The sequence below is a fragment of the Copadichromis virginalis genome, linkage group LG12 (genome assembly GCF_057382275.1).
Source record: "Copadichromis virginalis isolate Kocher_CV1m ecotype Utaka linkage group LG12, C_Virginalis_male_GT1.1, whole genome shotgun sequence".
Lineage (NCBI taxonomy): Eukaryota > Metazoa > Chordata > Actinopteri > Cichliformes > Cichlidae > Copadichromis > Copadichromis virginalis.
This window is the reverse complement of record NC_140629.1, coordinates 36,754,828-36,779,893: the sequence shown is the minus strand read 5'-3', so window position 1 is coordinate 36,779,893 and position 25,066 is coordinate 36,754,828. Positions and strand designations below refer to the sequence as shown.

Sequence of the window (25,066 nt, the reverse complement as noted above, 5' to 3'; positions counted from 1 at the left end):
AAAACTGCAAACAGTTATCATTACATAGCAGAAAAGTCCTTTAATTTATTGATAGAAAGCTCCCAGACTTCAAATCTGTTAATTCTGATAAGAAGAATTGCATAAATACAGTTTAAAGACCAACAGTAGGTGAATTCTGCAGCCAAACTGGGAGGCTTGGGTTAGGTCCAGGTCACTCTCTCTCTCTCAGCTGGGAGGTTTCTATACTGAGCACAGCATCATGTATCAAGCACTGTACCAGTGGGAGCTTTTTTCTTATATGCAAATAAACTAAAGATGCCCACATAAATAATGCAAATGACCACAAGATATTACATAAAAGCAAATTTACATTGCTAACAGAAAAAGTGTGTGATGCTGTGGAGGAGGTTAAGCTGCAAAATGTTAATGTCCCTCCAAAAATAAAGCTTATACAGTAAAACGTGTTGTCAGTTTGAAGTTGCACAGCAACAAATGTCACCAGCAGCTCGTACTTTTGTGTCGCAGTGGTGCTTTTATTGTGACACACTCGACTCAGTGAGCAGTTTTGTCATTGGCAGTCCTCAGTCACTTTGTGCAGCTCAATGCTGAACTGTGGTCAGATCACCGACACATCGGTGTGATGTGTTTCAAATTTGGCAAGCCAGACTAGCTCAAATATACCCCAACCTTAGCCCTGATTGCTACCGTTGTCATCAAACACCTGCCTCTCTAATACATATGTTTTGGTCATGTCCATCCCTCAAACAATACTGGATTAATATTTTTCTGACTTTATCAAAGATCATCCAGCTAACCCTCCAACCTGTGGCCTTAACTGCTTTGTTTGGGGTTCTTCCTGATACAGTTGTCTTGCCGACGCCCCAAGCGGATCTGGTAGCATTTCTCACCTTATTGGCAAGACGCAGAATATTGTTATGTTGGAAGTCCCCTTCTCCCCCATCCTGGGAAATCTGGATCAGAGACGCTTTGCATTTTAGCAAACTCGAAAAGATTAAATTCACTCTGCGTGGGTCTATGGCCAAATTTTTTAAGACCTGGCAACCCTTTTTTGACCATGTTCAGACTTTGCGGTCTTGCAACACTCCCAATTAGCTAGCTCAGACTTTATTCTATTTTATTTTATCTTATGCTTAAGTAAGATGTTTATGTTTAAGTATATGGACTCTATTGTGCCTGCGCCTTATGATGTCATTTACTTACCTACTTTATACATATTTCTTTTCTCTTACAGATTTGACTTATCTCTACAACTAAGCTGACCACTCATTATGTTTGTGTTTTGTTTTTTTTTTGGTTTCTGTGTTTTGTTTTTTCTGTGTCTGTGTGGGGGTGTGGGCTCTGAAACTCTCCACATCTCTCTTGTACACTCAGGAACTGCTATCTTGTACTCCAGGGTTTACTATTCGTATTATTAGATTCGACCCTTTCTTTTTGTACACCCACTGGTACTTCTATAATCATGAGGTGGGAGTGTATGTTTCATATTGTTTTATGTTCTTCAAAAAGAAAACGGCATTTGTTCAATTTGTCTTTTGTAAAATTGGATCCAGAAACTTTAATAAAAATATCTGAGGGAGAATGATAAAAAAAAAGGAGAGAAATAAATAAATAAATAAATAAATGCAGTATTGCTCACAACAGCTATTTTGAAAAAAAAAAAAAAGAACAGATACAGTGATTCCAGTTGAAGATAAAGGTCATAGCAACTGTAATATAGTATTAGTAATATATCAGAACATATTAAAGGCTTCAATTGTATTTTTCACAAAGAAACTCACAACCAAGCAGACCAGTTATATATTTTCAGCAGGTAGAATTTGTGATCGCAATTAAATGTTTGGAACATAAAGACCATGTTAACATGAGTCAGGACCAAAATTTTTTATTTCCATGTCAGTTTTTCCCGTTTTTAAAATCTTTTGGGAGTTACTATGATCGGTCCATTCACAGTTAAACCAAAGAGTCTGTGGTAATATAATAGAAGACATTCTCCTGGTTTTCTTTTTTACCAGTTCATAAAAAAGTATTTAAGATTGAATAAAAAAATCTCAGTTACTTTTAGCAGAGGGCCTAAATATTACAGGTGGTTGTTACTGAAAGGAAAAACCTTCCATGCATTGAAAACCAGAGGAGTGAGAACAGAAGTAAGATAAGAGATTATGCCATTGAATACGTCAGATACCGCTCGCATGAGCTTCAGTGTGCAGTAGGCAAGCTAAGCTACATAAATAGTGTTCTCTGTATGAGAGAGCTGGTGGATATATAGAAGTGTCAGCTGATGTGGACTGGCACTGAGATCAGCTGATCTGCTGAGATCCCAGCAAAACTCTTGATTTAATTTGTGTTTCTCAGTCACTGACGAACGTAAATAAACTATCAATCAGACTCTATCCAGAAGTGAAAAAGGTCTATAGAACTTCATCTTATGAAGTCAAATTTGAAAACTGATAACAAATGTAAGTCTTTGCAGGTCAAATATAAAGATACTGGAAGCTAAGACTGCTAACATCTGTCTGAAATTAGAAGGTTCCTGTTGGTGACTTTTAATTGGTCCTCCTGAATAAGACTGGGGAGGCTTTGTCTGCAGAGTTAGGATGTTAAAAGAGTTTGTACTTTAATTTTTTTCCTCTTTTATCTTAAAACAACCCGCAGGCTGAAATGCCCGAGGCCTTGAGGCGCAGACTGTAGTTCTTAATGAAAAGTGACAAAGCATATTTATAATTAAGGAATATATTATCACGCACTTTCTGATAAATGCGTTTTCTTGTAAAATAATGAACATTTTTTGCCTTCAGCTAATCCACACGTTAATGAAGTAAAACGGAGAAAAAATTGCTCTTTAAAAACAAAAAATTGGCAGCCCCCCCTAAAAAAAAAAGTTCAGGAACTATTGCTTTAAATTATAGACTTCTTCTCATTTGGAAGTATAATTACATGGCCCAGAGTTTGAGATTTAAGCACGCCTGCTGGCATCATTACGGGAGGTATAATGAGATTAGGGTGGCATCTCAAAAAGAGCTGATCTTTAAAAAGTTCCCCAACAAAGTCAGCACCAATTAGAGCCAACTTCTAAAATGCCACGCCAAGGCCGAGATGTCTCACTCGTGATATGTCTGCCATTTCTCCCACACACACTTTTTTCATTTTCAGTTTATAACCTCCTCTCAACCTCTACGCCGACCGACTACAACTCCATGCCAACAGATATTTAAAGAAGGCATTAAAATGTATTAATGAAGATAATTGGATGCTTTTTTAAACCAAATTATTATTGTACACTGGTTATTAGTCCAGTTACTTTGATGGCTTTTTTCAGTAAACCGTTCACAAATGTACTTTTGATGCTGTGCATGGATTAAACTACTCAGTATTTCTATTTCTGATTATTTTACCTTCCAAGTTCCCATTCTGTTATTAAAAAATACTCGTTGACAATCCAGTTTTGCTTTAATCTTGTTTTGGAGGATCCGTGACGATGAATTTCCCCACAGGTATAAGAAAGTTTGCTATTTGTTGTGTATTTCACAAGAAGGATCTAAAATGCACTGTAAGAGAATTTACTTGTGTTCCACCAGCTTGGCTTGAATGAGGTTATTGATTTGAGTTTTTCTTTTCTTGGTCCTCTCAGTGAACGCCCACACACCTGCCCTCCATGTCAACGGGTCCCTGCTGGTTCCCTTTGATGGTTTTGCCCCGCTGCTCCCCACCCTGCTGCAGGTGAAAGACCCAGACAGTCCGTCTGAGCAGCTGATCTTTCAGCTTGTTCAGAAGCCGAGTAACGGACGGCTGGTCCTGTTCAGAGGGGAAGAAGGCGAAGAGACGGGAGGCCGAGAAATAAAGAAGGACGACACGTTCACGTGGGCAGAGCTGAGGCACGGACGGGTCCGATTCCAATACCAGAGAGACAAAGACAGGTCAGTAAGATGGACAAAACTTTTTCTGTATTTTGCCTGGAATTATTTTTCTCAGACATGAGTTTGACACAATACTTGGACGTATTCAGTCACAGAGCTACTATACTTATACTTGTTTAACAATAATTTATGAATTTTTGGGTGGCAGGCACTGCTTTGCCAAGGTGTGCAATTTTGTAACTCCATCCATGTACAGCAAAAATCTTACCTAACGTAATCTAACGGACTGCTTCTACTGTTCTGGGTGGTTTTCATGATCATTCTGATTATATCTTTACTTTGTGCCTCCGCTGTCCCAAAAGTCCCACCAAGTAATAAGGATTTATTTTGGTGGAAGAGGCATTAGACAGTGACAGGACTAAGGACTAATTCATAGTGCAAAACCAGAGATAACACACACACAGGGATTATTTAGCCGACCTCGATTAAACGACAGATCTTAGATGAAATGGTACCAAGATATTTCTTTGTCTTTGTAGTTCTTTCTGGTTTTTTCAAGCATTTTTTTATGTGCAAAAACAATTAACTCGAAATTAAAGGTAATAAGATATCTTAGCGAGCCTAACGTGACTTAACAATTTAACATCGGTTAGTAGAACCTGGATGTGTTGGCGTCATTGAGTGATGACCTCCAGATTCAGGTGGGTCTCAGCTGGGTGGACACTCCTCCACTTGCTGGCCTAGGTGGAGAACTTTGAGTACCTCAGGGTCTTATTCAAGGGTTGAGTGCAGTGGGAAATGCAGATTCTGTACTGGTCTGTTGTGGTGAAGAGAGCTGGATGTAATGTGAGGTTGTCTGTCTACTGGCCGATCTACATTTCACCTGTGGCTGTGAACTGTGGGTGTGACCAAAAGAATCAGATTGTGGATACGCAGCAGACATGAGCTTCCTTTGATGACCAGAATGCATCTTGGGTAAATCCAGGACTTACTGGAGGTGGTGTCTGGGAGGTCTGTGCATGTCTCCTTAGACTCCTCAGACCTTTCTGACCTGATCACTATAACTGTTAGCTTATCCCAAACTGTGGATAAAACTATCCCTTTAAGCTCATCATCTCCTTCCTTCTCATTAATGACTATCCTGACATTTAATTTTTCATTCCTTGTCAAAGTTTCCTGTTTGATTTATGCTGCTTCTTGACTCCAAAGTTCATTTCTATTAACCTGAACATGGATGTGAGATGCATTACATTTACATGTTTGGGTTAATGTGGTCATATTTGCATAATCTGCATTTCTTTCTGTTTGACCCCAGTCTGAGTGCACTCCGTGCCGGGAATCACAGAGGCTGCAGATACGTGTAGACAGCAGAAAGCAGACATTAAAGAGCGCTGACCCCTGACATCCTAAAAGGAAAACAAAGCAGCTGAAAATCAAAAGGCAGTCTTATGTTAATGGGTGAGAAATGTTGCCCATTGTTCTCTGCAGCCTCCCCTCTGTCGCTGTGTTTGGGACAGATGTCCACTCACTCAGTCTGAATGGACAGAGCAGTCATATTGGTCAATCCTGACTCAGCTGGTTAGGCCTAAAATGGCAGCATGCCAGTGAATTAGCAAAATGTGATCCTCTGTACAGGTTTAAGCCATTAGATTAATGGAGACAGAAAAATGTAAAACTCCAAATGAGATTAAATCTGCCATATTTTTCAAATTATGTCAAGCAGAGGATGACGGCTGTAGACCCAGAACAGCAAGCACATGGTAACAGGTTTTAATTCCCGTAAGAGGAGATGTGTCCATCAGGAAAAAAACCCAAAAACATGTGCTGCGTTCAGATGATGGTGGGGAAAAATGGACGAATGATGAATAAAAAGATTAAATGTTGATTGCTGTTACAGACAAACTCTTTTGAGCTTTCAAAATGAGTTATTTTCATTCACGAGTGCCTTTGAAAAACATGCCATGGGTCAAGACGCTGACAAAAAATGAATTTTATTTCTTTGAGTGGTAGACTTTACTACTGATCAGAAGCCTTTCCACTTGTCTCAAGGCTGCATTTTAAAAAAAAATCTTTCTCTCATCTATAATGAAGTGAAGACATGTACCAGCAACAGCAACACTCTGCACAGAAAATGAGATTTACAACTTCAGCGACTATTTTTCAGAAATATATTCTGTTACTTTAATATAACTCCATACTTTACGTGTATCTGGGCTGTTTCTGTGGCTGTTTCACTTTAGAGCTGCAGTTTGGTGTGTTTTTACTGGCAGTAAGTCAGGGATTATTTCTCTCAACTAGCTTGAGAACATCTCAGCATCTCTGCAGGAAGAGACGTCCAGACCAAAAGCAGGAAGTAAAACCAAAACGAGATGGGTGAGCATGTGAAGACTGGCATCAAACGTGGTGCCAGTGAGGCAGGAGAAACTAGAAACACATGGACCAGAGGACCATGACGGTTAAAACTATTAGGAAAACAACCTTCAGCAGACTTTTGTCAGCAACTTTCAAAGATGCTACTGCAGTCCAAAAAGCACCTAAGCACTTGGCTTTTTCCTTTCTGTCACTAAAACAAACAACCCGCTCGGTTATTTGATCTTCAGACTCTCTGGATGTCTCCCAGCTGCAGCCCTGGGGAGTTGTGGGTAATAAGCCTTGGCTTGGAATATGGTAAGGCAGCAGTGTAGGGGGGGCACATTGATGATGATGAGTGTGTGAGCAGGTGGGCTTTTGTGTGTTTGTGATAGCTCACCTCCACTCCCACAGATAACTCACAGGTGATCAGGTCTAATGACAACACAGCATGCTACCCTCACGGGACTGAGGGTAGCATGCTGTGCCTGTCACATTTTTAAAGCAGTTTTTAAGGCAATTTCAGAAATAAGGGATGGTGAAATTTAGTCTCCCTACTCCAAGATTTGTCTTCATTTAAGAGTTCCCCTTTCTTCGTCTTCCTGCAGGAGCGGTGAGTTCACCTTGCGTGTTGCTGATCCCCAGCTGTTTTCCCAACCGAAAACAATTCAAGTCCGAGCCGTGTCCATGCAGGTAAGAAGACATTTCCTTCAACTCTCCTTTATTTACTGAGAAATGAACTGACTTGAAAGTGCCATTAAAAAAAGCTGTATCATAAATCTGTTCTTCAGGCTACAAATCCAGATATCTAATAAAGGTTGCTGTTTCCACGTTGCAGACCAATGTAGTGACGTTACATGGGGCACATTTGTTTCTAAATTTAGTTCAGTGTGAAATGTAGAGGTTTGTTTGTTCTGTCATCTTTAGTCCTTGTTGAGAAAGTTTACCGCAGAGAGAAAAGACTCCAGTTTGAGGACTGTGGAAATGTGAGGCCTGACTTTGACTGAGCAGTGAGTTTGGAGAGATTTTGTCAATATGATGGCATTAGCGATAGCAGCTGTGCAAGGTGCATTCATGAAACTCTACAGGTTTGTTGTTTGGATTAAAATTATAGCAGGATTCAAAGATTAGTGTCGTCCAATCTGTGGGCACCTGAGTGTGGGGTATTGTTTGCAGTGATGCATATATACTTCAACAGACCACCCAAAGCACCTTTTCTAAGCCACATTCATGAACCTAAATCATTTGATTTAGCTGCATGGATTAGAGTTTCTGACAGGTGGGGCGCAAGTTACCTGGCAGAAAAGTCACGGGGAACTAACGTTTAACATCGGAATCACTTTTACAAAGAAATTTGCGGCAGTTACGTTAATAACATGAGCATCCGCTGCATCCAGCTTTTCAACTACAGCCCACACACATCACCAACAACAACACGACCTAGTTCATTCTTTTTAAGCCAGCGAGGCGAGATTGCGGATGCTGCTCAGGTACGTCCGCCTCCCCCTCAGCCACGCCGCAGACCTCACAATTTAGCAATCAGTATCTTGACAAAGGACTGAAGTTAGTAGCAAGAAATCTCTACCTCCTGAGTGACAGACGATCATTTATCTGGAGGAAAAACATATTTCTAAAGAAAGGTGTGGTCCAAAATCTCAGTGGGTCTCCTTATTACATTTGGCACATAAAAACTATACTAACTTTTGTTAATGTCATACAGGACGAGTCAACTGGATACCGCCATCCTACAGTTAGGTACATGTAGTTAGTTTAAGGCTCAGTCGTATTAGAGTGAAAGTAGGACAACGGCCTCCCTGCATCCAGGAAAACGTTGGTGGTTGCAGGTCATTTTTTAGGCGGTTGGATCTGTAGCTCAGGAGGTAGAGCAGGTTTCTCGGTTGCTTCCATCAGTGTGTGAACGTTAGATAGAAATCAGTCAAGTGTAGAAAAAGCGCTTGTCTGAATGGGTTCATTGTATAAAAGCATCTTTGAGCACTACAAGCAGTCAGTTCAGCAGAGGAGCTGCAGATGTATCTGAAACATTCAAGAAACTCACCTGTTGAAATGTTATTGTAGATTTTCTGATGCCTGTTTAAGCTTTAATAATATTATTTATATTACATGTTTATTGCATATACTGCTAAGAAATGTGAGATTTGCAGCCTCTCACTCCACGACCACTCAAACAGCAGACAGCCACATTTAATCTGATCTGTCAGCTCATATTTTAGAGTGAGCCTGTCTCTCATTTTGCTGCATCATCCCAGCTGATCTGCATTTCTCACTATTTTTGAGGCTCTCTCTCTGCGGAGTAAAGCCCCGGTGATCGGCCAATGTCAGCCTGAGAGCACGCCTCTATTGATGTCAAGCTGACCTCTGATTTTGGCACAGCTTTAGAAAATAATGAGAAACAAGGGATTAACATGCCCTCTCTGAGAACAGTTGATGGGTCAGTGTGGTACCTGCATTACTGCACTCGCTGTTTATGGAGAAATAGTTAAAAGAAGTTAAAATGTCTCACAAAGGTCCGTGTATGCTACAGTCTTCCAAACAAAATCCCTTTTTGTTTTTATTATAAATATTAATGATAAAAGAATTACTCGTGCACTTGAGGACATTTTTCTTGTGTCTGACAGTCTCCTAAAACCTTAAATGAGGATTTTAAACGTTTTTTAGTGTGTCCTTGTTTGGTGTTTATCCAGTACAGCGTAACCGCTCTATTAAATCTGCCCCCAGGCAAATGAATGTTGCAGACACTGAGCTCAGGGGGCCGCTTGCAGACGGTGATTGAGTGGTGGTGCTGCATTTGAGTCTGTTTTGGTTGACTTCGCAATTACGCAATCTTATCTGCTTTCTCATACAACATTAGCAGGAATTTGTGTGTGTCTGTGTTTTGACTGGCACTCCACTAGTTTTCTACCAGTGCAAAATTAATTAATGTCTGCAGCAGATGATTATCATTTTATGATAACGATATATAATTATGTTGCTTTCTTCAGCAGTGCAAATTAGTTCTGGTTAACTTATTATCTGACTATAAGCAGGTGTAGGATGAGGCCAGATATCCTGTTCTTTGGTATAAAATTTGTGACAAGTGTTTGGAGTCAATATAAAAGTTATTACTGTTATTAAAAAGTCATCCATTATGTTACATATTTACCACCCTGAAGAAAGCGATTTAAAGTGTGACATGGCCTGGGTTCTTATCTGGTGTTTATTTGAAATGTTTGGTTACTCTTTCGGATATTTCTTATGTTGCCATCTGCTATCTTGTCTTCATCTTTCAAGTTTCCAAGTCCTGTCTTGTTGCCATAGTTGCTTCACCTTTTACTCTGTTTTTACTTCCTGTCTTTGTCTTCTCTCCTTTGTTATTGTCTGTCCCACCTGTGTTTTATTTAGGCTTCAGAGGTCAGATGAGATTAAGGTATCCAGAGTACCAGACTGGGTGCCACTGGTGTTAGCTCAGAACAGGAAACTGAGGCTATAGTTCACACAGGCTGACCAGAATTAGACAACAGAAGACTGGAAAAACAACACCTGATCTGATGAGTCTTGACATTCAGATGGTAGCATCAGAATTTCTTGCAAACAACATGAAAGCATGGATTCATCCTGTGATGGATCACCAGTTTAAGCTGGTGTTGGTTGTGTAATGTGTGAGGGATATTTTACTGAGAAACTTTGGGCCCCTTAATGCCACCTGACCATCATTTAAACATTTAAATACCACAGCCCACCTGAGTATTGTTTCTGACCATCTCCATCCCTTTATGACCACATCTTTTGATGGCTGCTTCCAGCAGATCTCAAGTGGGTTTCTTCAACTTGAGAATGGGTTCACTGCACTTAGGTGGCCTCCACAGTCACCTTTAGGATGTAGCGATGCAAAAGAAAGCAATAATACAACAATTTGAAAAAACATATTATTGCACGAGTCAGAAGTCTATACTGACAGCTTAGAGAAGCAGCTTTAACAGTACTTTCAACAAATAATAAACATCATTAGAAATACAGTACTCAATCCCAAATAAAATGAACAAGTTAAAGCAATATTATATTAATGTAACTGAAAATAACAAGTCACTTATGGATAAAACCCTTTTTATGGTGTTTCAAGCAAAGATTAAAAGGATTGTTGATTAAAAGGATTGTTGCACCGTGATGCCTTTTCTTCAAACCAATGAGCCGAGAGGAAGTTCCTTAATACCTCCCTTATTCCCCCTGTTTACTACAAGCTCTATTTGCCAATATTGCTACTACAAGATGTTGTTAAAGGGTCTAGAAAACAATGATTGATTCTTCTATAGAAGCAGGATGGGGTATAATTGGAGGCTACAGCGGTACAAGCCTGACTGCTCATCACTCTTAGCTGCTGAAGATCGGGCTCTGGCTGCTGGGCCGGGTTCAGCATGCGCTCATTTTTAAATAACGTCGCTCCGTGTTCCTTGTGTTGCTTTATGTTACTCTGCCGTCTGCACAGATGCTTGAAAACAGTCCATGTCACAACGTTAGCAGCAGTGAACGGCTGTTTCTGGCCTGGATGCAGTTTGTAACCATCGCATTCTTGTTATTTTGTGCAATAAATGAAAATGATTATTTGATTAGTAACTGTAATGTGATTAAAGAATATAGCACAGTAATGCCCTACACCCAACTAGGGCTGGGTCATATCATACCGTTCACGGTAATACCGGTATAATGTTGGGCAACGATAGGAAAATGAAATATGGCGATAGAATATGGGTAAAACGCGCATGCGCAGTGCCTTTGTTTTCATACGCACATGGCGGAAAAAGCAATGAGAAGAGCGAAAGTGGATCGTTGAATGAAACAGATGAACCAGAACTGGTTTGTAAAAATGCTGCAACTTCAGTGGTGTGGAACTGGTTTAGCTTTCGTCTGTCAGATACACAACAAAGCACTATTTTTGGTAGCGCATGCTAGCGGGCCGTCGTTATTACTGTGTTTTTTGGAAAATACGGCACACTTAAAATCAATCCTTTGATTTTTCTTAAAATCGACAGTGCCCCTTATAATCCCGTGTGCCTTATGTATGAACTCTGGTTGTGTTTACTGGCCTCGAAATGATTTTATGTACACGGCGCTCGGAAATCTGTCAGATGTTTCAGTACGACTTTGCTAAGCTACGAAGCCGCACCGCTTGATGGATTGTCGGAGCATTACGGCTATCGTAGGCAGGAGCCTCGCGGAGTGATACGTACTGTGCTTCAACATAATATTACCATATTGTGTGTGTGTGTATAACCTCTTTTTAAGTTTTGTGGATATTATACATGGTTATGCTGAGGATATGTCGGCCAGTTTCCAATGGAAATGTCTTTTGGTTAAACTGTCAGCAAAGAATTTGCATTTGCACTGTTAAATTTTTATATAACTTAATGGATATAAAAAACAGCTGCTTGTTTAAGTGAAAATACATTGATGGTTTTTTTGGGGGTTTTTTGCACTAATAAAGTTGTGGAGTCGTAAAGTGTTTTGTCTCGTGTCAATTATATCGTCAGTTATATCGTTATTGCAAATTTTCAAATGTATATCGTGATAAATATTTTTGTTCGTATCGCCCTGCTCTACACACAACAGTGTTTGTGGCATTTACTGTTTTAAAAAGATGATGAAAAATAGACTTTATGCTTACAAAGGAGAACATTTTTGTGTATGTTTTCCTGATGACTACTGACCCCCCTCTCTGAAAAAGCATTAGTGGACAGAGGCTGTTAATGGAGATGCATTTGAGTTTTCATTTTCCAAGAAAGACTTATCTTTGCACAGTTTCTGCAAGTATGTGCGTGGTCAGCTTTCATGCTCCCACACAGTCTCCAATATTTCTGATGTGCAGACGGCTACCTGCTGTTTTTGTTCTGGGAGTAATTCACATACATTTCTAAGAAAGAACATTACCTCAATACGCTATTTTTTAGTATTTGAACTTCTTCAGAGAGACAGAAGGGAACATGGTGATTGCTCCTTTCAGTCCACATCAAAGCGACTCACATACACTGATGTAACTTTCAGTGTTTTTGTTGTGTGCACTACATTTTTCTTTGAAAGAAAGTAGATCCTGTCAGTGTGGTTTCAGAACATTTCAAGCTTTGAAAGAAATCTTTCAGTGGCAGAAACGGTGAGATGTGCAGGACGGTTTTTTGATTGCGAGCATACTGAATGCATTCTCCATTTTATCTTCATCATCACAATCATAATATATTTTACACAGAGAGAGCGTTAGTATGCACACACGAGAAACTATATTTAAAAGATGGACATAACAACTGTGACTTCATCATTCATTGGTTTGTGTGCTCACCACATTTAGACAAAAGAGTGCAGTGGTCAAATTGCATTGAGTGAACAAACTACAGCCATAAAATGTGTGTTTTTCTAATTAATGATAAGCAGTGTTAGGCTACTGTTACAATATTTATTGCATTACGTTTGCATGGCTTTGCAACATCGCCCGTGTAATTAACAATACAACTCTGAACTTTTATCCTCCAACATATCTGGATAAATATCAATGCCAGTAAAGAATATATACTGAAGACCTTTCTTTTACTAACATGTTTAGATGTTACAGTCAAAAATAAACAGATTCTAGTGTAGGAATGAGTACAGGTAGAAATGTGCAATCCTACAGGCCCGTTCATCTTCTTCATTAGTAAAAATCAAGCTGTAGTTGGTCGGTTGAGGTCTGCAGACACTCAGCTTGAGCACGGAGGATCCAGAGGTGATCTGTGTTCAGGGCTCTCTCGCTGATAGCGTTGTGTTAGTATCATGGATTGTTGATAAACAGAAGAATCAATTGGGGGGTCAGGGATTATTGTGAGTGTAAAAGGCTGGGGGAAAGATACTGCAACATCTTCTGGCTGTTCTACATCAAATGCTGAAAGAACTTGAGACTAGAGACCAACACTGAGAGCAGACCATGGGTGCGATCTTTTAGTGTGATTCCACCTGTCGATTTGTGAAGTCACATTCAGGGGCATCACCAGGTTGTGTGTTTATCGGACAGAAGTTAGCATATTCAAACACAAGCGTCTAAATAATTGTGCAAACATTAGCATGCTTTGTTAGCAAGTTTAACAAATGCTTTGTTGTCGTAAATTGTATGAACAAACCACACAGACGCACATAATGTACAGCATAGACATAATATATGAGAATTTCACGCGTCAAAACTGGAGCACAGACTTCCAGGACAGCGTGTAAAATTTAATGCACAGCAAGCCATGACAGTTACCAGATAGATGTTGCTCCAAAAAGCACCAACAGCACAAACATGGTCCATAGATCCAGTTTAGTGACTCAGATTAGCAGAAGCTCAGCCAGAAACCCTTCCTGCTCCTGACCGTGCTTACTTTACACATTTATAACATTTAAACAGGTGAGCTGTGTGAAAAATGTCATGCAGGAGGAAACTGGCTGCATTTAATTTTTATTTCATGTTAACACCCCAAACTGTGGGCTCTGCCTCCAGTGGTCATTAGAGGAACTGCAGCTTTTGGAATTTAAGCATTTGTTTTATTTTTGCAGCCCAGAGGCTTGCACCTATTATTCATGCATAATTTTTATTTTGTCCCATACAGAGCTGGAAAAACCAAACTACGCCGCACACTGACTCGACTATACAGCAGGGAGAACAAGACGATTTCTGCTTATGCAGCCTTCTCTGTGTAGCTAAAAGCAAAATAAAATACATTTTTAATTGAAATCCCTATCAGATCGCCAGCCAGCAGGGCCTCTGAATGTAATAGCCTCAGGAATGAAAGATCTGAGCTGCAGATAGCCTCCCTCCCCCCCTCTGACAGGAGTGGCTGCTTCTTTTGAAAAAACTTTCTAAGAGTCCAGTATCTGCTGTGCAGCGCGCTTAGCTGTCAGTCAATACCAATAAGCCGTCTGCCTTTATTTTCTGTTGAAATTCAGTAAAAAGACCAAATATAACCGAGCCAAAACTATAGGCAATCATACGTCCAGGTAGACTGCAGTTCAGTGGTCTGTGCTGTGATGGTTTGACACATCAAAAGCACTAAAGAAAAGCTGCTTTGGAAATTCTTCCACTTTGTTCCCCATGAACACCATCCAGCAGGAAAAACAAAACAAATTAAGAACAAACGAGAAATAAACTCAAAAACAACCACACAAAAAGCCTCTCCCATCTTCTTGAAGTACAGCAGAGCCCCAAGGGCCCTCGTGGGTGATGACAGCTCTGCCAAAAATGAACCTCACTTCACCTGTAAGGGCAGGATGAAAGGTTAGCCCTCCCACCTCAGCGCGCCTATGTTTGCTTTCGTTTGCCTCAGGGAGGAGATTTTACCGGTTGCCTTTCATGCGTTAGCATGTCTTAGCACGATTAAAAAATAATAACACACACATACACAATTTCAGCCCCCACCAGCACAAAACCTTTTGTTTCCCCTGTGAGAATTGCAGAAATGACGACACAGGATTAAGGTGTGCGCCTGAGGAATAAGTTGTCTGTCTCTTGGAGATAACTCCTCTGACGTCTAAAAATTTGTCAGCACATGGCCCCCTTGCAGGGGGCTGCAGATAACTGCGTGCGCCTCCTGTGTTTTTGTGCTTTGTTTCAGTTCTCTGTCTAGAAATTTCAACCAGGGGTCACTTTGGTTTAAAGACACACAGAGGGAGTGTGTGGGCATGACTTTCCCACAAGTCATCCTTCTCTCTGGCGCCAGCTTGTTTCATGCATTGCCCTTTGCTCAAGTTGCTGCTGTAATGCCAAAAAGCTGGAGCTCGGCCAACCACCGGCAAACACTGCGAATTGGACACAAGCCCTGTGTCAGGCTGAGCGGCTCAGAGCTCGGTACCTGACAACGGTTTGATTTAAGGCCACAGCAGACTGGCATCTCCGCAGGGACAGCCTATGCATCTCTACCTGTACCTCGTCCCTGCCAAGCTGCTCTGCTAACAAATGTTTTGTGGAGAAATTGCATTAAAATGAACTTTAGCCAAGCCGTTTTGCTTCCAGATTTTACCATCCTGGCTGTGTTGTTTTCCTTGTCACATACTTAAACACAGGAAATTAAAACATGCATCTGTGATTCCTTTTTTAAGTACAGGTTTAGGTTTATTTTCCCCTATGGAAACAGAAATGTGAGGAGTTCAGTTTCATTTTTATTACGTTTCACAACAACAGTCAGCTCTACATCCTACAGTAATACAGAGAAAACCTCAACAGTTAGACGGCACCCTATGAGCAAGCACTTGGAGACAGTGGAAAGGAAACAGGAAGAAACTTCCTGCAGGACCAAGTTGTGATTAAACATCTTAAGTGAGATGCAAAAGATGATCGGATTTCACATTGGACCCAAACATTCCTATGGAAGAAAGAGGGAACTAACCCTCAATCACACGAGAAGTCTGTTCTATTGATTCATCCACAGAAAACAAATAAAAGAAAATTATCGTGTATTAACAAGAAAGAGCCCTTTTCTTACTTGTGATGCTTAGTTATGGGGTCGGGTGTGGTTAAGCAGAAAGAAAATAGTTCCTACTCTCCAAACAAGGTTTGTGGGGTTTTTGAGTAACCAGTCATGATTCCTGCTGGGATTCCTGCTGAGTGCAGTTCAGATCTATTTTTAAGTGCTTTGAGCTGCACAAAGCTAGTGTTGTGTATTTCCTCATAGCCAAGAGAAGGAAGAGATCTCTACAGTCAAAAATATCGAGACCAGGGTTGTACGTGTGGAACCTGAGCTAGTCCACCGAGGGTGATCTCAGGCTGTTCACCATCTGTTTATGAGTAGATTTCTCACTAAACTTAAGTAATACTTTCTGTAGTTTGGAAAAGCATTTAAGTGCATGTGGTAAAGAGTGTATATCCCCGTTGGATCAGGTGAACACTCTCCAGTTGTCCTTACTTCTTACATCTAAAGAGGAAGAACAATGGCAGGTTGTTTTTTTTACATATGCTTTATTTTGAGGTGGAGGTTTGACATCTAGTCTAGATAGATTTTATTTTTTTAAGAAGAACGGTTCATTTTAAAAGTGTAAAGAAGAATATGGATAAAGTTATGCTCTTGTTTACAACGTGAGGCCTCCCAGTCCTGCTGGTGCTCCTAAAATGGCTTTATTAGCAAGATGAAGCATTTTGCCATCTGTGGTGAGGCTCCAGGTATGGCTGAGTGCAGCTTAATGAGGCGCCCAGCTTCATCTCCGCCTTACCTTCATTTCTTCATTTCCCTTGGCGTCAGCACAGCCCCCGTGTCCCAGTTCTCTGGGAGAAAATACATCATGTGATGATTTGAGTGTGTTTGGGGTAAACTGCTGTATCCCCCTCTGCTATCAGCCTTTAGAAGTGTTAAAATGTATCTAAGCTGTATGTTTCCTAAATCAAATCTACCTCTGTCCTTCACAGCTGTCAGGTTATATTCAAAGCTGTTCCTCCTGTTTTTTAAAATCCTTCCCAGCCCCCGAGAGTCGTGACCTTCTCTCCTCTTACCGTGGAGGGCCGTGGCAGCCTGGCAACCATCACCAAGTCGGTCCTGCAGGTCGACGACCCTGACAACGCAGCCGATGTTCTGGTCATGGTGCTTGAGCCGCCCCGCTATGGCCGGCTGACCCGTCTCCACAGCGACCGCGCTCTCAGCCGATTCAAGCTGGAGGAGCTGTCACGGGAACAGATTCAGTACATCCACGACGGCTCGGAGGGGGCAGAGGACGGGGCGGTGCTGCAGGTCAACGACGGCCACAGCTACAAGAATATTCTGCTCAGAGTCCAAATACACCACAAGGTAGGATGGAACGAGGGGAAGGATTAATGCTTCATGCCTGATGTTTGACATTTATATATAGATTTAAAAATATTAAATTAATAAGATTAGTCTGCATAGTTCAGCATAATTCATTAGTTTGTATATAGAAAGATAAAGGCGTGCACATAGCCAGCATGACAGCACCCATGGGATGAAGCCTCTTTGTGACCCCCTATTAAAAACAGACATCAGGAGCTTGGCTGAGAAACCAGTGAGCACTGCATGCTGGTCACACCCTAAAGTATGCTCTGCTGTGTTCTTGTTTGTTTTGTTTTTTTTTGCTGTAATTTATGAAATAAAATTTAAAAAGTTTAGCTATTACAATACCACGCTTAACTTCACTGAGCTCTTTAGAAAACGACACATTTTTTCACAAATGCTTGTAAAGGCCGGCTCCATGGCTAGGTGCCTGATTTTACACACCTGTGACAACAAGACTTTAAAATACCTGAAGTCAAGCATTAAGACGTGTGGCCTCTGAAGATTTGGAGGACGTGACTGGGATAAGACAGGTCTCAACGTAGGATGCTGTCCCACCACCTGGACCCCTGGAAATTTTCAATAATGATATTTATTATGATGTAGAAAACAACAGTGTTTTGTTGGTGATTGTAGCTCGCAGGAGGTTATTTATCAGTGCAAACAATGTAACTGATGACACACTTTTCCGTTTAAAGTGTGACTCTATCACCACAAGGTGCCAGCAGCAGCAATATAGTGCAATAGTAATTACATACCATAGTAGACAGTGACAGCTGCACACTATAAGACTGAAGCATTTTTTCTTGCATGTTAAAGCTTTTAAGCAGCTGCTCAAAGCGCTGCTTTTCCACCAGATATCCACATTACTGACTTCCATCCAATGTTTGCTCTTGCTCGAGTGCAGCTAATGGCAGTTAAAACATGTTTTATTATATATTATTGTGTGTTAATTTATTTCCCCCCCTAAATTTCTTTAACTTTAAGTCATATTTGCTGATTTTATACAATCTGTGTGTTTCTTAAACGTTACAGCACTCTGAGCTGCTGGGAGGTGCTGTAATCTCTACGTCCAACTTTAGCACACGACTTGATGCACGACATGGTTGCTTTCAAAATTTAAACAGGAAGTAATAATTAAAAAGCACCACTGACATACTTTTAGATTCAAAGAGAGATGTTTTAAAGGCTCTCTGGTTTTAATCTAAAGCTGTCCTGCTGCTCAGTGGCTCACTTCAAACGTCTCTGCAGAGTAAAAACTGCAGCATTGATCATCTGTTATTACTGGATGAAGTTCTTTCCTGGACGGTACACAGCTGAGTCACATCAGTGTGCTGCACCTCGAAGTATCAGCACCTCACCACCAACTGTAGCTTCGAGAGAAACCAGAGCAATTGATTTTTTTTTTCTTTTTAATCCTCTCGTATTATCTCAGGAAATGAGTCAAATCCCCCAAAAATCACACAGAATGTGACTAAAAGTGAGACTTCACACACACAGAAATGTTTGTAATGTGCAATAAAATTGAATTTAAATGCAAATACGCTTCAGCAGCTGTGGAAAAAAAGACATTATCTACAGCACCCACACTCAAATGATTGTTTTATAGTTAATATTTGTGGCGTAGAAGCCATATCAGTGGAGAATTACACGGATAAATCTATTCCAAAATTTGCTTTATAAAATCAAAATTGCTATGGGAGTTGAGATATCAGCAGTGTAAACAGAATTTCATTTGCATTTCCACCCATTTTACAGTTCAGTTTCTCTTAGTGGAAACGTACTCTCACTTGTCCTCTGGCAGCAGGAGAAGCTTTTATGTTCGGAAGCATAAAATCCAAAGAAAAATGCCTATTAATCGGTTTAAGATTGAAGTCACATCAAGCCTTACGTGTAAGCTCAAAGAATGATTTCTGTCTCTAATTCAGCAGTTTAGAATTTAAAAACCTCGTTAGAGAAAGATGTTTAATCAAAACTATAACAACATGTAGCACTGTGAATTTTTTTGGGGGAGGGGGGGTATTTTCATTGCAATACCAACAGTGAGACTTCTCATTGCTTCCAGTTTCATCTTGCAGCTTGAAAATGACCTCAAAGCCAAAATTACTGAGTCCAAGGAACAGCAAGGATGAGAGGACCTGAATGTGAGGTACAGGATGCAAAGTAAAAATCTAGCATGTGGTCTTTAACCTGGACAGGGGTCGTGCATATATAGAAAACCAGCACAGACACCCAAAGCAAAGGAAGCAAAGCCCAAAAAGTCAAAGAGAGGCACAAAGAGATCACTTCGAAACACACAGAAGACAAGACAAACACATGGAGAGGTGTGTCTACCAATCATACTGACTGTACAAAACACAGGAAACAAAACAATGCTGGAAGTAGAATTTACTGAGGCGTATGAACGAGATTTCAAAATAAAACAGGAAGTATTTAAACAGAAACTCCAAACCGTGACAAAGGAGTCCTACAACAGATAATTTGACTCATCGTAGAGCTCAGAGTGGTGCTGTGCAGATTTGATTTCCTCAGTGCACGAGGAATACTTTACAAGACTCGGAGGTAATTTGTAGAATCATTTACTGGAGCTTGCAAACAAGGAGGACGAGGAGGTCAAACGTTTGTCTTTAAAGGTCATTTCATCGCTGTAATTCTGAGACTTCAGAAAGAAGACTGAGTAAAAGTCCAAAAGAGTCATACACGAAGATACTGAAGAAAACAGTAACATAGGGAACACAAAGTAAACAACAACAGAGGCACAAAAAATTATGGAATCGCCACACTTGAAGGATGATCATGCAGCTTAAATTATTTTAATTACTGGCATGTTTTTTCCCAACTTAAGCTGAGGAAAATTCCACTCCGTGCCCACCCCATCGACCTGCTACCCTGCTTTTGTGAGAAAAAGGAGACCTTCTCTTAAGTTCCCCATTGAGAGGGATTACATCCAAAGAGTTAACGTCCCTTCCCTCTATTTGAACCATTTTAAGCTACCCAAAATTTAGCATTTATCACCCTGATTTCACTCGACCTGTCCACACAGTGTGCTCTAAAAAGCCGTTACCTGCAGGCGCAGTCTGACCCCCACATGCTTAACCACCGTTACAGAAAGAGCAGGTCAGGCCTCTAAAATCTCAGCCGTGAGTCCTGCTCTTTCATCGCTCCTGGTGAGGGGTTTTTTATGACAAGGATGCAATTATCTTGCAAAAAGCCCTGACCATTGTGACCGAAAGGGGAGCGGAGTGTCTCGCCTGAGACAGGTTTGGCATCTGAATTACTAAGCATTAGCACAGGCACGCAAGGGGGACAAGCTTCCAATGCCTGAGACATCTAGACAGATGAAAGTCAGCGATATTAATGTGTGCATCTCTGCATGTGTCTGCACTCCATTTATTGTACGCAGTCTTAAACTTGAGAGTGAGGATATTATTTTGGAAAGTGATGCCTGGTTTTACAGCAGAAATAAACATCTTTTACAGCATGGTACAAAAAAAAGCTCACTATGGCTGATTTCTCCTTTATATCAACTGGTCAGAGTGTTAAATGTTTTTATAACCCAACTGTTTACATTTTATTGAAGCTTGAAGTTGTGTATTATAAACTTTCTGAGGTCCAAACACGTCTAACCTTTGGCTTCTGAAGATTGTTTGGGCCAAGGACATGTTTTCTTTACCACAGAGGGGAAAACAGGGGCCATCATTTACAAAATGAACACTATGTTGTAATAACTAAGATATGCAACCAGTGACTGAGCTCATAATCTCTTGAGAAAAGTGTTTACTGAGTTCGTGTAACAAGTGAGCGGAAACGAGCTTCCATACCTTTCAGATCTGGAGACTAGCCGAGTTTGTTGTTGTTACTTGATAACTTCACCTTCCTGTGTCGAAATAGTCGGGCTCTAAAAAATAAGATTTTTAGAAAGTGCACACTATGTGTCATATCTTTAACAAAATAATTTAAACAACAAGACAAACATCCCACGTCATTTTGTGTAGCATAGAAGACTTTTTCCAGCTCACACAGTCACCACAGTTTGATTTTAGGTGGGCAGCTCTGTTTGTCTGGCTTTGTACAGATGGTACGCTTCAGGCTCAACTCCTCTGCTTTCTCCTCTTCTGTAAATCAATATCATCCAACACACTCACACATACCAGTCTCCATTTACTGTAAAATGTCCTGATGCTGCATTCTGTCATGCATGAGGAAGAGCAGGAGAGTGTGACCGAAAGCTGAACGAATGTCTGTGATTTATGTCAACAGCTTTTGGACGAGTCTCGGCTGCATTGTTGTCCCCACTTCCTCTCTGTTTGATCTACATGAGTACATTACCATAGTAAAGACAGTAGAGGAATGTGAGAAGAGTACCAGATACCACAGTCATTTTTAAAGAAAGAAAGGCCTTATTTATCATGTCTTGTACAGTTGTACGAGGAAGTTTTATATGTTATAACTAAATTCTGAGCCTTAAAAGTTACGGACTTCATTTTCCAAGTTGATGAACTTAAAAGCAGAAATTTTCAGAATTTCTATTTCTCATTATGTAGAAATTGTTTTGCTTTTTCTTTATTTACAGTATTTTGCTGGTGACGTTGCCCAGGTTGGTTATCAAGGAGTGGTTATGCTAACACTTTGGATAACATTTTTTTTTGCAAAATCCATCCTTTATATTAGTGTTTGTGTCCAATGAGCCATACTTTCCTTTAACGTTCTCTTGAGCAATAAAGCTCCAGGCTTTCTGAACCAATTTGCAGTCCAGTCCTTGCACATGACCATTTTCAGGGGAATTTATGTGTTTGTTTGTTTGTTGAAGCACTTAATAAATGACCCATAAATCATTCAAGCATAAAACAGACGCCTAAGTCAAGGGATGAACTGAATCAAAAAGGGTCTCAGTGGAAAGGTGGCTGTCGAGAAGCCGTTCTTAAGAAGGGAAACTAACAGAAAAGACAGAGGTGTGGCAAATTACACAAGAACTGGACTGAAAACCAGTGGCAGCGGGTCTGATGGAGCGATACATTTTTGGTTCAGATCGTTGGCAATATATACAGAGAAGAGCGAGAGAGAGGCATAACACCGAGAACTACAGCCGTGGTGGAGGCTCGGTGATGGTTTAGGGCTAAATTTCAGCCAGTAGTGTTGAAGAGCTCGTTAAAATTGAATTATTAATGCAGAAAAGTACAGATTTTTATCCACCACGCAGTAAAGGAAAGCATATGATCCCGAAAACATAGCTGAAGACGACCTTAAGAAATGACAGCATTTAGAATAAAGGTGGTCACACCAAATATTGGCTTTCAGGCTTGTTGAAATTGTACAAAACCCTGTTTTTACCCTATAATGTATTTCTATTTCTATTTGCACACGTTTCAATAAATTGCTGCATTTGTTTCCCATTTTCCTAGAAAAACATAAAGAAATTGGGTGTGGCTCAAGGCTTTTGCACAGTGCTGTAATAAAACAGTGGCAGACAGCAGTGCAGGACAGTCATGTGTATATCTCCTTTTCTTTGCAAGCTGGCTCACAGTGTGCAAGCAACCAAGCAGTTCAATTAATGTCATTATTAACGGTGGTTTTCTGAGATAGTGCAGCATTTCTTTTAGCCTTACAGCGTACACGGCGAGTATTATTGAATGCAGTATTATAAAACGCGTTAAAGTGTACGCCTCCAACCAAAATCGCTTTCTTTGACCTTTTCGTGACATATTGAATCAAACAGTTAAGTTGGTAAACATGATCGTGCTGTGTGTAGTTTACTGATGCCTCACAGGATTTCTCTACATATTAAATTTCTACAACAATATACGAGACATGGCTTCACCTAAAGCTAAACACTGAAGGCATCGAGTTGAGGAAGGTTTTTTGTAAATCACAAAATCAAAAGTAGTGATGCACCAGAGAAAATGGAAAGTAGAAACGATCAAAGGCAATAAAAGCCTAAATCCAGAGATAAAGCTCTCAATAAAGACTTCATGAACCTTGACTGCTCCTTCAGCGCCCAAAGATAAAGCCTTGAGTGATTATTAGCTCTGCCTGGATTTTAACAAACTCGGGCCGATGAATCTTTTAATTTTGGAGCGTGGCACTGTGTGGAGTGCTTTGTCCTTCCAGGCTCGCCATCCGGGCAGCAACAGTAGCTGTCGATGCCAGGGCGTCTCAGGGACAATAGGCTTTCCTGAAAGTTGGATTACGGGGCAGTAAAGCAGGGGACTAATCAGGCTGATAATGACCCTCTGATGGATGGGCTTTCTCCTGATGGAGCCTGAGCTCTGAGCTTTGCTGGGGCTCAGCTGAATAGGAAGCAGGACTCTTGGCTTTCAATTACTGTCTCGGGGAGAACACTTTTAGCCTTTGAAAGACCCTCGGGCTCTTCTGTTCCTCGGCTCAAATGGAAGGGAATTAGTTTTGTTTTTTGGGGTTTTTTTGCTCACCATCCAGCTCTGGAAGCAGATGCGAGCTGCTGAGTTAAGTTTGCAGAAGTACAATTATTTACTTTATTTTCAAATTGTGCTTCAAGTCCATATTCGGCGATTACACCCTGATTTCTTTCTGTTTACATGTTTACTTTTACCAAGAGCTCCATCGCTTTTACTGGACGCGTCACTGAGATCAAATAACAAAAGGTTGCTGATGAGAATTCAGTCTTCATTCGCTGACTTTCACTCGTTGTTTAACAAGCCCATCAGCTCACCCTGTGCACCGCTCACCCAGAGGAATTATGGAAATATGACAGACAACAATGCCATTGTCATCACAACAGCATGACCATCCTGGCGGGCAGCTTGCCAATGTTTTATGGATGACTCCGACTTCATCTGTGGAAAAACATTTATTTCTGTTTTTGTGGATTGTGGCCAAAAGCTTGTTTACGGTCCATCTCAGGCCCCCGGGCTCAAAGTCCTTTAAAGGTCTCGGATTATGCACTTTTTCTGCATCTGTCCTTGTGAATACTGTGGCTGGGGATAAAAAATGTTGTTGACAAAACTGTTTTGTTCTTTTGTTGTAGCAAAGTTGTTCGTCTGATGCATGCCGTATTGGCATGGGGAACAAGACTGAATATTCAACCCCTTAAAGGCATAAGAAACATCCTTATTTTATTTAGTTTACTCATTTTCTTTAGACCTGAGGAGAAAGACCAAGTCTTACGTCACAAAAAGTCAAAATAAATAATGACTCTGCGACAAAATAAGAAGTTTTGTGTTAAAATCTGAGGCATGACGTGACTGGCTGTCACATATGGGACGTTGGCATGTTGTGGTAAATCTTTAAGGTCTCAGCTATAGAAACAAAAAGACTGGCAGTCAGTTAAAAGCTGAGACTATGTTTCCAAGTACAGCCTGGGGACGAAAAAAGAAATCACCCCAATACATGTGGGATGATTTTCAATGTAAGTGTTAGAGAAAGAAATTAAGGATTTTGTCTTGTTGTACTTGGGTGTGACTATAAAAAGGAATTGATGCACAGTGTATACGTTGTCTTCTGTAATATTTTCTGCATTAAACTAGTCTGGAAACCTTGAGAGGACTGCCGCAAAAGTTATATCACAACATGCGCCTAAATCTGGCGATGACTTTTTATAGCAATTCATCATTTTTTTCATCACTTTTTTCTGAGATTTACAAAAAAAGTACCTCGGAAAACTTCACTGGAATAAATAAACTCATTTCCGAGAGTGAAAAACCCGGCCTCCTCTGGAGCCCTAGCTCTCGGCCATACCTTATTGCAGAGGCATCATTCAAACTTTAAACGGGTCACAAAGCTTTGGGCTTAGTGCCACAGTCACTGTAAGTTTTGTAAAACATTGAGTGTTCTCATTTTTGTAAGCCTGGAGATTATTTGAAGAAAAAATAGCTTTCATATTGTCTCATGGCCAGACCTTTCCCTCTATATATGCAATTTATCCATCAAAATGTGGGCATTTTGTGCCCGTTCACCTGATATTACTCTTGTTCTCATGCTGTCCTCCCAGGACCCCAGCATGAGTAGAGGTCTCTTGTACTTTCCCATTGTAGTGTATATTTCAGTGTTTTTTTTCTGTAACGCTACCGATCTCCGACCTGTATCCCCATGTGATGTCTGGGGGAGGTCCTATTTCACTGCAGGGCAACCTGCACGTGGCGA

General features: G+C 40.6%; 1 protein-coding gene across 1 annotated transcript in view; it reads left to right on the top strand.

Annotated features, from left to right (window-relative positions):
* Positions 1 to 25,066, top strand: part of fras1 (Fraser extracellular matrix complex subunit 1) — a 299,016-nt gene that overhangs the window by 194,804 nt on the left and 79,146 nt on the right. The window contains exons 26-28 of the mRNA XM_085476387.1: positions 3,611 to 3,896; positions 6,794 to 6,878; positions 16,625 to 16,948. Of these exons, the coding sequence (XP_085332513.1) occupies positions 3,611 to 3,896; positions 6,794 to 6,878; positions 16,625 to 16,948 (695 nt within the window). The remainder of the gene's footprint in view (positions 1 to 3,610; positions 3,897 to 6,793; positions 6,879 to 16,624; positions 16,949 to 25,066) is intronic.